This window comes from Protopterus annectens, chromosome 11.part0 (genome assembly GCF_019279795.1).
Source record: "Protopterus annectens isolate FY-2018-M chromosome 11.part0, PAN1.0, whole genome shotgun sequence".
Lineage (NCBI taxonomy): Eukaryota > Metazoa > Chordata > Ceratodontiformes > Protopteridae > Protopterus > Protopterus annectens.
In genome coordinates, this window is record NC_056745.1 from 281,704,044 (window position 1) to 281,721,396 (window position 17,353).

Below are 17,353 nucleotides of genomic sequence, written 5' to 3' on the forward strand. Positions count from 1 at the left end.
CAATCCACCCCTTAAACTCCTGACTAACTCTGAGTACAAACTAACTTAACATAAATGTACATATTGTAAATAACATAATTGTACGTATTATAAATAACCCATCCGACCTTTTTTTCTCTCTTTTCCTTCTAAGTCTTTATTCTCCCTCTCAATTAAGTTACAACTGCCATCCTAAATATTTAGATACTATGTAACCAAAGAATTTATTCCTGTTCTCCAGCATGGAATGAAATTGTAATTGTGTCTTCTTTACTATGATTGTATATGTAACTAAACTAAGTAATGCGGAGCTTTTCTCCCTGGGCCTCCACTGAAAATGAGTTCCCTGAGCCCAGTGGACCTCCCCGGTCATCAAACTGGAAATAAATAAATAAATAAATAAATAAATAAATAACCCCCAAGATTTTGAGAGTACAAAATACAGCATTGCAATGACAACAAACTTTGAGAATTTCTAAAGAATTTGCTACAGAAGTACACTCAATAAGTAATAATATTTTCCGAAATTGCATTGGAGAAAATAGTCTTCATGTTCAGAATGGGAAAAATGACAGGATGAATGGAAGATGTAAGATTTCCGAAAGCTATAGAGATTTACAGAGTTCTGCCAGGCTCAGTCCATTTCTTCAGTCCCTTACAAGACATCTTACATACTGTGCACTCTCGTTTCCTTGTGTATTTAAATCCTCTAGATGCCAGTGCTATACAATTTATCCCATCTTGTTTACCCATCAAAATCAGTAAATTTTGTCTTTTTGGGTGTTGTCCTCCTTTTAAATCTCATATACTATGTTTTTGAGCTGTTCGTTATCAGTTTACAGTGCATCAATTTATTTTGTTAACTTTTCAATTTTTCACTCATATTTCCTTCCTTTGATTTTTGGGTTCCTTGGTGAAGTCCAATAAGTGATGCACATTTTCTTCACATGTTTATTATACATTGATATTTCCCACATCTGTGGCCAAGCTGGACTGGTATTTTAATCTGTTGCTTCATGAATAGCAATATCCTTGTAGCCAGAACTTGAAGATGAGTCATGCTGAAATGTGCAGATGTCACATGACAATTTACACATTCAGTATTGCTAAGTTCAATGTTCTTAGTTTTAATAAACTATTTTTGTAGTTTGCATAATGAATTTCATTTAGCCATTGTTGGAAAATGCAGAAAGTATAATCAGATGATATGCCTTTTTGTACTAAGATCTTGCATCTTAATATGCATGCAAAAAAAATAATAATTTTGACCTCTTTCTGTGACATAATGGGTGCACTAATTTGATTATTTATACAGCTTTTTCTTCACCTTGTTTAGCTTTTACTGGTTTGAATTAATTGACTTTTCCCATATTTGGAAGTTTCCAATTATTCTACTTAGAGCAGTTGTGTTGTCTTATAGTGTTTTATCCATTCTTATGTTCAAGTCCACACATCCATGTCATGGCCATGATTCTTAAGCCCTTCTTAAAATGCATCTACATCCAAGTGTCAGAAACTAGCAGGTTTAGGTCTAAATGCCTGAAGAAGACAGCAACACTCTTTCTTTATGAATAGATTTCAAAGTCCAGTCTCTGACAATAAAACTTGTAGGGACCAGCATGATGCAGCCATCAGACTCTCTGCCTGTAAACTGACTGAGGTGCTTTCTAGCTGGTGTTTCCAGTGCCTACAGAGTAGCATTTTTACTACAGTCCTGAGAGAACTGCCACATTTTCCAGCACTCCTACATAACGCTGAAACAAATGGCATGTGATACAGGTCAAAGTGCATATAAAAGAGTAACTGTTAGTATATGTGTCTTGCAAAACATGAGTCTTAGAATAATAGGGTCATAATGCACATTGTTGTCATGTAGGTAAAGTATACTTACCAGAGATACTTAACAAGGCAGATCCATTACTGCTGAAGCAAGAAGATTTCCATACGTTTTAATGCTGCTGCTGTGGTTATATTGTCGATAAAGTAAGGCCCCTCGAGTTCTTTGCATCAGTTTGCTGCTTTTGCACACTGAGGTCCTCACTTATTCTGGGAAGCTTGTTCTGCACATGCCCAGAACAGTTAGATTTCAGGGCATTTATATCTGAAAGTACATGGATGAGATTTGCTGCTGCTGATGTGATAAGAGGTTATTTTAAACTTATAAATAACAGTTCTGCTGCTGTTTCATCTCGTTTGCGGAGAACGTTTTCAATATCGCTCTGTCTTAGTTCTCTGTTTTTAAGAACATCTTGGACATACTGCACATCCACATTTCTAAGGCATATTGTCTTTGTGATTCATAAGGGGCATATGCCTAGGAGACATTTGGGTGCTTCTGTCTGAAAATTGTGCAGATCATGCTGTAAGCAGTTTTCAGAGCTAGGATATTGTAATCGCACTCAGTACATACTTGTTGTGAACCCTCTTTTTATACTGCTTATGGACTAAAATTCAGACTAGAAAGTGCATTGAATATACTGTATCCTTTATTAATTGTGGTACAGACTATGAGATGATCGAATGGGACTTTATATCATAACTAAGAACAGCACTCTTGTAAATTGAAAATGGCACATGAAGAGCATGGAAATGAAAGGAATACATTGCTTACACCAGGCAGTGTGTGAATGTAGCACTTATCAAATGGTAGAACACCTAAATAAAGAAATGGAGTTTAATGAAGTCTAAGCAGGAATCTTGTAGGAAGATCTGCAGGAAGGCTTACTTATGTTCTAACTGCCCTGAGCAACATGGCTATGCCATGTTAGGAATTCTGGATAGTGCTAAAGCAAAGTACTCCGTGATGCAATGCAGCTAGACAATTAGACTCACTTTTAAGGAAAGGATGCATTTAAGAACCATAGCCGGTGCTAATCTGGTATGGTGGAAGCAATGAACTCTGGCTTGTGCTTTAACTGTACAAATGGGGCAATTGTCTCACTATAAAATGCCTCTGCAATGCTTCACTGCATAATTAAAAATCATTACTAGTCATTTTGAGTATTTAAAAACAGCTGCAATGTGAGATAGTCCTATCCATGAGCACCTTTTATGCAACATAACTGAATCATGCAGAACAATTAATCATTCCAACGTCCTTCAGGTGGCTTATTCCACAGAAGTTCAGCTGTACTGTTTCAGCTTTCAAAAAGTTCAGTTTATGCTGTTTATTTAAATTATAAAAGCAGTAAGTTTATGCAGAAAAAAACTGAAAAGGATGTTATCATCACATTGGTTAGAATAAGTAATATTTAAAATAGTTAGATGGGAATACAACACTACCACGAGCGATGGTTCCAATTAAATTATGACAGAGAGAGATTCTGGAGGCATTTTATCAATAAGTGCACACACTGTTATTGCATACAAGGAATAAGAAGACACAGATTAAAATTAGCCAAAGTTAGTGACCATTTACTTGTTATGCCTGTAATAATATAACTAGGTAAGCTAATCTGAAGGACTTGCAAAACACTGTGTTCCGAGCTGCAACATAACAAATGAAGACATGGTTCATGGAATACAGTAAAAGGAATAACATCATAGTCAGGCAGAAATCTAGCAATACTGGCAAACTAATTGCATAAAGATGATGTGACACTATAAATGAGTCAAACTATAATGAGAAAGGTGAGTACAAAACTTTGTCATTAGAAAGTCTTCCTTTATTAAAGTCTGTCTGAAGCAGAACAGTTGCATCTTTGTTACATAATTGTGCCCCCTTCAGAATGTCATTATAGGCCATTTTGTTCAATGACTTCTACTGCTAAAAGCATGTCTTTACTGTTATGAAATGCCATTTGCACCTCTCCACTGCTATCTCTAAGTAGTACTTCCCTCTGTCGTCTTTGGATTTGCCAGTTTCTTATCTACAGTGTTTTCCCCTCTTAAGTAGATTTTACTTCACTCCATCTAGCATAGTGAGGCTAACTTACTGATGCTTTTCAGGTATTTAAATAGGGTACTTACATATTATCGCAACCAGATTTCCACATTGCCATAATTTGGTATGTGTGTGCGGAAACAGGTTGCTTAATCTATGACGGGGTCTGTGAAGAAGAAAACATTACTCTGTCAATGTGGGTATGAGCCACAAAGAGGAGAAAGGGTGTGAGTTTGTACCTCTTTGCTCCTGAAACTACACAGTAGTGCTCCGCTTTGCAGTGCCTGCATTTGTCAAGACGATATCAGCTACTGGAAAAGCGAGTCACCAAATACACCCTGCGATGTTAGGAGATTGTAAATATGTCAACGGCAAGGATTGTTGCTTTTCTTAGGTTAGGTAAAGTGCTGATTTACACAAACTGCAGTCAGTAATTTCAGTTAAGGTGCTAACAAAGTGTCCCCATGGCCATACTTTACAAATAAAGCCAGATAAACTCACTTCATGATTACACGTAGTAAGAACACTTCCCAAAACATCTTATTGCCGGACAATGCGCTTCTTCTACTTTGTGGCTGTTAGCAGCTTTTTTAAATTTTCACCTGAAGATGTCTTTACAAATTGCCCCCCCCCCCCAAATAAAAGTGACCAAAACCATCATTACAGGGTCTGTCTTTGCCTTCTCTGAAGCCTTGCTTCCACATACTCAAAAGAATCTGTTCGTCAGAATGACAGCAGGCATTATAATTCAAGCGTGTATGTGTAATGCACACTGAAAACAGGAAGCGGGTTTCCTCAAATGTTTGTCTTCCCCTTCACAGACCCTGTAATGCAAAGGTAGTCCACAACAAAAAACACACTCTGAATACCACCTTACAGTGGTTTGTGGGTTCATTTCTATGGAAGTATTCTAAATTCGCAACCGCAAAAATCTGGTTGCGATAATACGTAAGCACCTTAAATAGTTCTATGAATTTTGTTTCTGTGTTTCCATGAATGGATCATTATACAGTTTGTGTAGATTCCTTACTGTGTAGCCTCAATCATTTTTGTATTCCTTTCCTGATTGTTTACCACTTAACATATGCCCTTTTATGAAGTTACTACACTTGTATATAGTGAATCAGTTATGATAGAAGATTAACTGAATCACTGGAATTTTATAAATATTGTCTACTTTCTTACCGGAAAGAGTCTGCTGTGTGATGTTAGAACTGCTTGATTAAGTGTTGTATGCCTCATTTCCAGAGAACATGGTGGCATTTATTATATCTGTGAATAACTTCTGGAATTTTTGTTCACTTTTAAACATTTTAAATACACAAAGCCTTTTACTCACTTTTCAGGTTTTTTCTACTTTTCTGTAGCAGTTCAAATTCACTAACATCTACTTACGGCAATGTTTCCTATATAGGTAATTTTATTTAGAATATTTATAACTACTACTGATAATTTTGATGTTTATATGTTAACTTACCGGAATCTGAATCAGAATCTGGAACAGTACCTGCTTCAAAACAATATTCTATCACATATCCATCAAGTCCTGCAGCACCAATATGGTCTGGAGGTCGCCACTTCATGGTTACCGTGGTATCAGTGACATCATCAACTGCCAGAAGTGTTGGTTCACTGGTTACAGCTGCAAAATGAAAAGAATATTCATATGAATAAAGTTCACAGATTTACAGTATAGAGTACTAGAATTTTATTATTACTAGGATGTATAAAAAGATTCCATAAACATAGATAGGTACAGGAATACAGACCTCTAGACATTCAGGTCTGATGATACTCAGAACAGTTTTGTTCTTTGAGTTACACTCTCTCTTTCGATATATATGGACATTATATATATGTATAGAAAGAGACAGAGAGTTACTAGTGCAAGAAACAGTGGATTGTTTTGATTAATTTCACTCCATAATGTATTATGTATCACTCCATACTTTTCTCATTATCCTATTTCAAAAACAAATTGAAAGTATACCTGAAAACACACTGGTTATGTCAATGCACTAAACCTGACTAGTCAAAAACAAATTGAAAGTATTCCTGAAAACACACTGGTTATGTCAACGCTCTAAACCTGACTAGTCAAAAACAAACTGAAAGTATTCCTGAAAACACACTGGTTATGTCAACGCTCTAAACCTGACTAGTCAAAAACAAATTGAAAGTATACCTGAAAACACACTGGTTATGTCAATGCACTAAACCTGACTAGTCAAAAACAAATTGAAAGTATACCTGAAAACACACTGGTTATGTCAATGCACTAAACCTGACTAGTCAAAAACAAATTGAAAGTATACCTGAAAACACACTGGTTATGTCAATGCACTAAACCTGACTAGTCAAAAACAAATTGAAAGTATACCTGAAAACACACTGGTTATGTCAATGCACTAAACCTGACTAGTCAAAAACAAATTGAAAGTATACCTGAAAACACACAGGTTATGTCAATGCTCTAAACCTGACTAGTCAAAGTGTCTCTACATACTCTACTCTGCCTAACCCATCTACTTATTAAGCAACTCTATTTTTCTTTTTAAACTATGTTGCTTATTTCTCTTGACTACTCTTATTGTATTTACATCCCTTTATTTATTCTTGTATCGTGCACTGTACATTATACTGTGATAACCTGTTTACGCATACTGTTAATACTTTAATATTTGCTCATGTATCCTTATACTTTATTGTATTAATTTTATTGTCCTAACTTGGAGTTTAACTCCTCGGGCCTCTACTGAAAATGGACATGTATCCAGTTAGACTAGCCCGGTTAACAAATGTAAAATAAAAATAAATAAAATAAATTATAAGTTAAAATGTTTACAGTTACCCATTCAAACGCAATCTGGATGATTGGATGGGTAACTGTAATTTTACCCCAGGGGTTCCACCCGTGTCCCTCTTGGACATGGGCATTAGGTGCTGATCGTAGAAATGAGTCAAAGTTGGCTAGGTTTGTAAGAGCCCTACAGCCATTAGCCTAGTAACTTCCTATGATCCTATGATCCTATGTATGTTATATCTTGGAAGAGAATTAATAGCACCTGCTCCTTTAATGTTGTTTAGTATTGAATTCCACAGTAGCTTGCTGCTGAGTGGAAACTTGGTCATTTTCCAGGTATCTAATTTATACTTTTAGTAGTTAATCAAATTCCTAAACGTTCAGGTGTGTGAGCTCATCTACTATTTCACTCACAGGGGTTTATCTGTGGAAATATCCATTTCCTCTGTTCATTTTCATTTCAGTATGGGAAACATCTGTTTAAATAATAATTTCTTCCCCTTCCCAGTTGTTTTGGGCAGTGATTTTGACCTGTTAGACCACAGACCCTTATACACTCCTCCCATGTGTATCTTGTATACATCTCACTCAAGTCTTCAGTACCATTTTTGTATACTCCTCTTTAATATCCATATCTCCTTATGGTGTCCAAATCTGTTTTGGGACTGGCTTCTTTAACTAAGTGATTTACTATCTAATAATAGGCAGTATTAAAAAGGGCAAGGATTTATTAACAGCATGATATTAAAACTGTTAATCTAAGATACCCTGCAGTGTAGACATTAACTTTTCCTTACCACTTACTATTCGTATTTTCAGGTTTATGTTCATAACAGAGAGAACTAGATGCTGCTAGAGGTATGGTGTGAAATACCATGGGGGGAGGCAGGGAAATTCATTGTCAGTATTGGTTTATATTGTACTGTACTGGAGATATTGCTAATTGTCTGTTAGTAATTATGAAAATAAGCAATATTTCTATATGCACTTAATGCTTCACAAACCAAATGACTTACAAACTGTTGCATGGTATCAAGTGAAACCTTAAAGGCATTTGAAGAAAACTGTCTTTGATATTTGCACTTTAAGATGGACATCTTGAGAGATATTCCATGTTATTTATGTTGCTACTTATATAATTAAGCATCTCTTTTCATATTGCTAAATAAACATGTACTCAGAAAATAATTTCTTTACACCTTTGATGATGAATAAAATAAATAATAAAGATAATCTATGTAAGAGATGTAATGTAGAAATTAATGCTGACTGGGCTCATATGTTTTATGACTGTATAAAATTGAAAGAATACTGGAAGTCAATTAATGAATTTTTGCAGGCTCTTTTTACAGATAATTTCATTATTTCTAAATCTCTTATATTATTCAACACACCTGTACCTCAAAGTGTTAAAAAGGTTAAGCTTCCCTTGTTATGGTCTATTCTAGCAGTGGCTAGGAAAATAATAACTAGAAATTGGATTTCAGATACACCTCCTTCGTTCAATGAATTTAAAAATGTTATGAATATAGTGTGTCATATGGAAATAAACACAATTAGGACTAGAACAAATAGAAAAACATCTTATTTTATTGTATGGGATAATTTACAAAATTTGTTAAAAAAATTTTAATTTCAATAGCATGGTATTTTAGTTTAATTAATTGATCTGATTGTAGTGGATGTCTTTGTAAATACTTTAGTTGTTTTGTTGAATATTATAATAATACCTATTTTTAATTACTTGTATAAAATTATGATATTTCTCTTATATGTTAAAACAATAAACCTGTTTTGAAAAAAAAAAAGAAAATAATTTCTTGTTGTCATGTGAAAGCATATGTCTGGTTAAAAAAAGTTTTCCAAGAATATATGTCTAGGTTATATAGTTTTCAAGATATGACAATTAGTTTGTGGAGGTTTAGCAAAAATATAATCCTGGATTCATTTGAATTATTAATATACTATACTATTTATGGAAAGTCTATGAATGCACTGACTGTTATCATTATTTAAAAAGAATACTTCTTACTAATAACATTATTTGTACAGTTTTAATAACTTTTTTGTTCACAAATTATTTACATTTAATTATCTTGTGCTTTTTAAGTTGATTTTTCAGAAAATGCTCTGAAATGCAAGGATGTGTTTAGGCTACTAATGATGGATTCTGCATCACACTACTGTTAGCACATGTGTTAATGATATATTCTGATATGCTAATATGAGTGAATGAGTTTTATATTCCTGAAGGATATTATTCTTATGAATCAATAACCACAGACTCATAGTTATCTTATAAATAAATTGATAAAGACTTTAATTATGAAACAGACAACTACACAAATTAAGGATCAGACCGCCTCAAGGCCCTATGCCTGTATTCTGTCTCCTACAGGCTGTTGAGAGAAGATCTATGCCTGGAGTACAGGGCATTGTCAGACTCCAGCCTGATGGACCTCCTTCATATCCACAAAACAGCACCAGAATTACCTGTTCTAAAGACTTAAACCTTTTGTGTAATATAAATATGACCTGCTATAGAGACAGGTGTGTATCCCAGAGACTACCCCATTTCTGGAACAGGCTTCCCATCCATGTTAAACAGAATTCCTTCTTAACCCAATTCAGGTGTAACTTGGACAATTAGATGGGGAACGGGAAAGTCATCCCTAGTTTGGCACCTATGTCTCTAATGGACACAGGCAGCCTGTAAATGGTTCATCTCCCAAATCCCCTGCTTACACTTATCAAGGGTTCCAGAAGTTGTCAGAGATTTGGGATGCTTGGCTAGGCTTAAAACGGCCCTTGTGGTTGTTAGCCTAGTAAACAGCTATGAACCTATAACAAAAATATTTCTAAACAAAAAAAAATGGCATTACCAGATCTTACCTAAGGGAATAAAAGCTTTGGATGGCATGCTTGGTTTGGAAGTTCCAATTGCATTGACAGCAAAAACACGAACTTCATATGCTACTCCTTCAATCATTTTCTTGGGCTCAAATGTATGTTCTCTACAAAGGTCAAAGTTTAGTCTCATCCATCTGGAACTTTGTTTCTTTTTTCTTTCAATGAAGTATCCTATGAAAGAATATGTCAAAGAGAGTCAGAACTAACGAAGAGCAGGAATAAGGAAACAAACAAATAAAATTATATTACATCCAACTGTATAAACTGTACAGTATAACAAACACAGTAAAATTAGGAAAAATTACAAGCTCAATATTTTACAATATGTATGGCAGCTAGGTGAGAACTTCAAGTGTGAAATGATTACATTTGTTGCCAAATACATTTGTTTGTCATACCATTGTAACAGTTAAAAAAAACAGCTATGTCCACCTGCTTCTTGATTCACAAACATGTAGACCTTATAATGCAGTGACAGGCACTAGAACTGAAATGAGGGTCAATCAATGCTAGATGCTAATTCACTTTGCAGGTGGACTGCAGTGATGTTTGTTAAAGCTCTGTAGTCAGCAAATGAGGAAGTATAAAGAGGTGTTTGCTTGTTTACAAGCTGGTGGACTTGACCACACAGGTCCATTTTCAGCTAAGTTGTTATAGGACATAGTAAAGACAAAATCATTTAAAAGTTAATATTAGATTCAAATAATAATATAAGTGGTCTGCAGTAAGCAGAATGCACTCGTCTTAAGGCATGAATAATGTTCAGATATGATATATACATATGATATATACTAGTAACTGTGCTGGCAGCCATGTTCCAGGGGAACACCTATGGTTACTGAGGAAGCTTAAGAGTTACTGTGAAACATTAAGAACAGTCATTGTAGATTAACTGTGAGTATTTGTATATGGGCATCAGTGTAGCTATACTGCATATGTATTGATGCATGCATGTAAGAGGCAGTTAAATCTCAGACATTTACACTTTGATTGATTCACTCTGTCTCTTAGATTGCCCTGGAATGGAAGATGCTAAGCTGCTTCATAGCTTTGCAGCAGAGTTGGAGAAGGCTTTGGAAGACCTTGTTAAATGGTTTACAGGTATGCTTGCTAAATATAGTCTGATTGACTGCTGATGGCTATGGTGGTCTGCAGTAAAAATGTTCTTTTACTGTTTTGGCATGCGTGATTTAGGTTTGGATGTTTTATACACAACTGACCAATTATGAAACTGGATCAGAAGGTAATGGGAGCACGTTTGCATTTAGTAGCAGAAGTCAGTAATGCTCATGCTTTGTCACGAGCATATGAGGTTCCAGGCTTTGCTTTGTTTCAGCAGGTTTGTAATTAAATTATCTTCTTTGAGGATGTGCTAACAGTAACTGGAAGGGCATAGATTAAGGCTGGAATAAAGTGCTTTTTACATTTTTAGTTCTTTGGTAAGATGATAATGTAATGAATGACAGGTCAGTATGATACGGGTTCAAATTTCAAAGATTTGTGTGGGTTCAATCCATAATCAAAGATAATAGTGCTATTAAATGAATTCTGTGGTGTAGGTAGACTAAACGTTTGTATATTTCTAGTAATATAAATGTCACTTTAGAGAACTAATGGTTATAAATACTTTAGTTAAATGTGAAGAACCCTGAGATTTAGCTTAAGAGTTTCATGCAGAGATTGATGACTAATTCCAAGCATCAAAGCAAAAACTGTGCTTGTTAGGAATTGATTGTATTCTGTTAATCAACAGTGGAAGCTGGAATTTTCCAAATAGAAGGACTTGCAGGTTCCCTGCCAAAATTATTTTGTCATGCTTTAAGACATCAGTTCAAATAATTTTCCTAAAAAGGTATATCTGGGAGACACTTTGCAGGAATTAAAAGAGGACTGCAGCAAATGTTTGTTGCACTGAAGTATACCCCGTGTCCTTATAAAATTACAGTAAACAGGCAAAAGCCTTGATTGCAAAAGAAAATCATGTCAACACTATGTAGAACTATCAGACCAATTAGAAAACAAGACTATCTAGTTGCAGTGATTATTTTTTTTTTTTTAGTTTTTGGGTATACTTGTCTTGAAAAGTATTTTGATCAATATTTAATTATGGTAGAATGCTGTGGTGATATTAATTTGGGGGCAGAAACAGTATAACTTGTGCTTTAATTGTACACTGTGCAGGATATCTTCTTCCAAATTTGACATTTCTTTGACATTTCTTAAATAGCTGATTTTACTTTTTCACTGTGGCAGACTTCTTGTTTTGACTTCTTTTTTTCCTCACTGTAATGCTTTATGAACACTTTTTTTGTTATTCCAAAGCATTTCTTTTCATCATTATACTATTTCATTTAATTTCTTTAAATTATCTTTAACATTCAGTGTAAAGTCAAACTGCAAACAAACTGCTGAAAAACAACAAAAAATAGGCAGGCAACAGTAATTCTTAAACTTTTATGGTTAGCGCTTTCATCAAGTATTCTTACACTCAACTTCATCAGACATTAGTTAGAAGAATGGTAGCCATATTTAAAACCTGATTCATAGTCACATGTTCAGTCTCCTCACATGACACCATGTCACCTGATGCAATTCTCATTGCCATAACACATGTACCTAAAAATTGTATAAACAATTGTGTAAAAATGTATATACACTTTCGTATACTTAATACTCAAATTCATATGTATATATAGAAAGAATACATAAATAAACAGTACTAGCTGCTAGTACAAGGGTCTAGGGAACTACTAAAGGGGCGGTGAATACTGCACAATGTGGCTGGGCTAATATATGCCTTCGGGCAGATAGCCCAGTACCAACCTATGAACCTATATACACGAAAAAGCCAGCTAAAACATCCAAAAAACAATATTTGTTATTGTGTACATAAAAATTGTTACATGTCACTAATCAACCTGAATAAATTTTAGATGAATTTCATAAGTGCATGTACTTGGGCATAAGGGGGAGAGTTTATGTGCATATAACAAACACAAAGACTGCCCCAAATTATGTGTCTATTCACCTGAGTATTAGCCTTGTGTTAACATTTTAAACTCCTCAGTTTCAAGACACATGCCAAAGAGCATACGTCGTTCAACCCTAGTGTCACATAGGCCCTGGTTCTAAGCTGCCAAATCAACTCCTTCACCTCAAGTTTTAAGCCTAATGGACCACCCCTGATGTCGAATTCAACTTGGTCGATCACCCTGAATATGAAGGAATGACCAGGGATTTCTACCACATGTTTTGTGAGGGCGTTGTCTGTTTTGGCTTTCCTAATGTGGTAAATATGCTCGTACACTCTTTCCCTTAGTTTACACTCAGTCTTGCTGATGTAAAAACCCGTACAAGACTGGCAGGAAGCGAGGTAAACAACCATAGTGGAATTGCAATTAAATCTGCCCTTACAAGTGAATTTTTCATCCAAGATGTTGAATCGGTTACCTGTTTGCATAAACCTGCAGTAAGAGCAGGCTTCGCATTTGTACATACCTGGAATACGTATCATTTTTGGGGGTGGCAGTTCCAAGAGGTTTTTCAAATTAATCCCCCTCCTGTAAACTACATTTGGTGGAGGTCCAAATTTAATAAAGTCTTTGTCTATTTGGAAAATATTCCAATTCTTTTGCAAAATCTGTCTAATGTTTTCACCATCTGAACTAAACGTAGTAATGAAGGCGTACCTATACTTTCACCTCCAACAGCTTCCCTATCATCAATACTCATCCCTTAATTGCTGTTGTCTAAAATGACTTTAAATGGCCATTTGTTTTTTTATCTTGAACCTCCTCAGATAGTTTGCTCAACATGTCTACAGGGCATCCTCTGTTTGTGAACATTTGCAATGACAATCTACACTCCTCCTCAAAGTCAATGACCGTAGTACACATTCTTGTGGCCCTGACCAGTTGTCCCTTCACTACGGACCTTTTTTGATGTTGGGGGTGGGCACTACTGTAATGGAGGAAGGAGTTACAATGTGTCCTTCCGATGTATTTTGGCTAAATACTGTTTGTTGGCATTATCCTTCCTTAGTTCAGCATCAAGAAAAGGTATTCTTTCAGTATGAAATATGTGGGTGAATACCAGAAAATCTGTCGTGATGTTGCAGTATGTCATGAATTCCTTAAACATACTTTCTTCTCCCTTAAAGATAAAAAAAAAATATTGTCCAAAAATCTGGTATAATAATGAATCTCACCCTTAAATCTGTTTATGGTGTTATGCACAAATTGGACCTCCCAAAAGGCCATTACTAGGTTAGCAAAACTGCCCCCCCCCACTGGGGACCCCTTTGCCACCCCACTGCTCTGTAAATAAAACTGGCTGTTGAACAAAAATAAATTGTTGGACAAAATTATGTCCAACAGTTCTGTTATTAGGCTGATTTCAGATGCAAGTGCCCCTCTTTTTACAAATAGTAACTCGAGCCATTCAATACCCACATCACGTGGGATTACGGTGTACAAATCTTTGACGTCAATAGTGGCAAAGTTGAAATCAGGGTGAAAGACCTGGTTGTTTATTGCTTCCAAAAAAGACCAGGAGTCCTTGCAAATAAAGGGATCCCTTGATACATATTTTTTCAACAAACTGTCCACAAAATTTGCCAATGGGTATGTCATTGAATCCCTTCCATCCACAATTGGGCGCATGGGAGGGTCCATCAAGCATTTGTGGATTTTCAGAATCCCAAAAATCACACGGGTTTTAGGGGAAACCATAGTTAATTAATTTATAAAATTTAGATCAATCCTGTTCTCCATGACCAAGTCATTAACAAACACCTTAATATGGTTGTATGCTTGATTTACCTTGTTAAGAGAAACCTGCGTATATGTAGCCAAATTAAGCATATTTTCCATTCTCTGTATGTAGTTTGTACGATCAAACACCACCAAACCACCACCCTTCTCAGCCTTTACAATTCTTACATCAGCATTCCTCAAGGTGTCTATCAAATCCCATTCATCCCTTGACATGTTAAAGGCTTCACTCATTAGATTATTCACATTGTTGAACCTACTCCTTTTGGTAGCCGATAAACACCTAAGGTCAATGTCACACATCCTTTCAAATATATCCAACAATGGATGTAAGGGTGGATTGTAAACACTGGGTACTTTAAGGTATGCATTTACACTCAACTCATTATTGAACAACAGGTTTAAATTGAGTTTCTGGAAGTACAACTTTAAGTCAATCAAAACACCACAAATGTCCATTCTTTTAGTTGGTACAAATGTCAAGCCTTTAGAAAAGACTTTAACTAATTCTGGTTGAACAATGTATTCCGTGTAGTTAAAAATCTTAAAGTCACCTCCAGAGTCAACTATTACATTCTTTTTGTTCAGTGGCCAGTTTTGTTTACAGAACAGTGGGGTGGCAATGGGGTCTCCAGTGGGGGGCAATTTTGCTTACCTAGTAATGGCCTTTTGGGAGGACCAATTTGTACATAATACCATAAACAGATTTAAGGGTGAGATTCATTACTATACGAGATTTTTGGACGATATTTTTTTGATCTTTAAGGGAGAAGAAAGTACGTTTAAGGAATTTATGACATACTGCAACAACACAATGGATTTTCTGGAATTCACCCACATATTTCATGCTGAAAGACTAGCTTTTCTAGATGTTGAACTAAGGAAGGATAATGCCAACAAACAGTATTTAGCCAAAATACATCAGAAGGATACCTATTGTAACTCCTTCCTCCATTACAGTATTGCCCACCCCCAACATCAAAAAAGGTCCGTAGTAAAGAGACAACTAGTCAGGGACGCAAGAATGTGTACTACGGTCATTGACTTTGAGGAGGAGTGTAGATTGTTATTGCAAATGTTCACAAACAGAGGGTACCCTGTAGACATGTTGAGCAACCTATTTGAGGAAGTTCAAAATAAAAGGACAAATGGCCATTTTAAAGCCATTTTAGACAACAGCAATCAGGGGATGAGTATTGATGATAGGGTACCTGCTGGAGGTGAAAGTAAGCTAAGAGTCGATTATAGGTACGCCTTCATTACTACGTTTAGTTCAGATGGTGAAAACATTAGACAGATTTTGCAAAAGAACTGGAATATTTTCCAAATAGACAAAGAATTTATTAAATTTGGACCTGCACCAAATGTAGTTTACAGGAGGGGGATTAATTTGAAAAACCTCCTGGAACTGACACTCCCAAAGATGATACTTATTCCAGGTGTGTACAAATATGCAGGTTTATGTAAACAGGTAACCGATTTAACATCTTGGATGAAAAATTCACTTGTAAGGGCAGATTTAATTGCAATTCCACTATGGTTGTTTACCTCCCTTCCTGCCAGTCTTGTATGGGTTTTTACATCGGCAAGATTGAGCATAAACTAAGGGAAAGAGTGTACGAGCATATTTACCACATTAGGAAAGCCAAAACAGACAACGCTCTCGCAAAACATGTGGTAGAAAACCTTGGTCATTCCTTCACATTCAGGGTTATTGTTGTTGTGCCTTTTGGCTTTTCCTGGTTAGGGTCACCACAGTGGAACTCCAGTCTGCTAATGATTGGCAGTAGATTTTTACGTGCTGGCTTGCCGGGCCTAACGTACAACCTTCAACGAAGGAATGCCCATTCATGCATGTCGCCACACAGAATACGCTCTAACTGAGAATCGAATGGGCAACATCTAACTGTGAGGCGACAACACTACCGCAGCACCACCACCGCAGTATTCCTTCACATTCAGGGTAATCGGCCAAATTGAATTTGACATCAGCGGCGGTCCATTAGTCTTAAAACTTGAGGTAAAGGAGTTGATTTGGCAGCTTAGAACCAGGGCCTATGTGACACCGGGGTTGAATGATGTATGCTCTTTGGCATGTGTCTTGAAAGTGAGGAGTTTAAAACGTTAACACAAGGCCAATACTCAGGTGAAACGACACATAATTTGGGGCACTCTTTGTGCTTGTTATATACACATAACCCCCCCACCTTATGCACAAGTACATGCATTTATGACATTCAACTGAAATTTATTCAGGTTGATTAGTGAGATGTAACAATTTTTATGTACACAATAACAAATATTGTTTTTTGGATGTTTTAGCTGGCTTTTTCATGTATATTTATGTATTCTTTCTATATGTACATATGAATTTGAGTATTGCCTATAGGAAAGTGTATATACATTTTTTACACAATTGTTTATACTATTTTTAGGTACATGTGTTATGGAAATGAGAATTGTATCAGGTGACATGGTGTCATGTGAGGTGACTGAACATGTGACTATGAATCGGGTTTTAAATATGGCTACCATTCTTTTAACTAATGTCTGATGAAGTTGAGTGTAAGAATACTTGGCAAAAGCGCTAACCATAAAAGTTTAAGAATTACTGTTGCCTGCCTATTTTTTGTTATCTTTAACATTCAACTAGACATCCAAAGGAAAATTACACATCAAGCTATTTTATTTTAAATATTTCAACACAGAATTGTAAATAAAAGTATTACTTGCTGCCATGCATAAAAGGTCATAAACAGTGTGGCTAGAAATTTGAAGAAGTATTTATAAATTTGCCAGGGCAAGATTTACTGCTTACTAAAGCAGGCACTATTATCTGGTGAAAGAATTCATGGCTGCAATATTTTATTATTGCAGCCTCTGTGGATCCCATTAAGATAATGGACTGACTGTATATAGTAATATATTTTGCTTTGAGTAAAATGCATATTAGAACATTAGAGTTAATTTCTACTATTTCTTCTTGCATAGCGTGCAACACTGAAT

At 35.7% G+C, this 17,353-nt stretch overlaps 1 protein-coding gene across 17 annotated transcripts in view; it reads right to left on the bottom strand.

The window, feature by feature from the left end:
• Positions 1-17,353, bottom strand: part of MYBPC1 (myosin binding protein C1) — a 378,023-nt gene that overhangs the window by 125,403 nt on the left and 235,267 nt on the right. For all 17 annotated transcript variants that reach the window (XM_044087757.1, XM_044087759.1, XM_044087760.1 and 14 more), the window contains 2 exons: positions 9,558-9,746; positions 5,340-5,504 (listed from right to left, as the gene is read on the bottom strand). In XM_044087757.1, the coding sequence (XP_043943692.1) occupies positions 5,340-5,504; positions 9,558-9,746 (354 nt within the window). The remainder of the gene's footprint in view (positions 1-5,339; positions 5,505-9,557; positions 9,747-17,353) is intronic.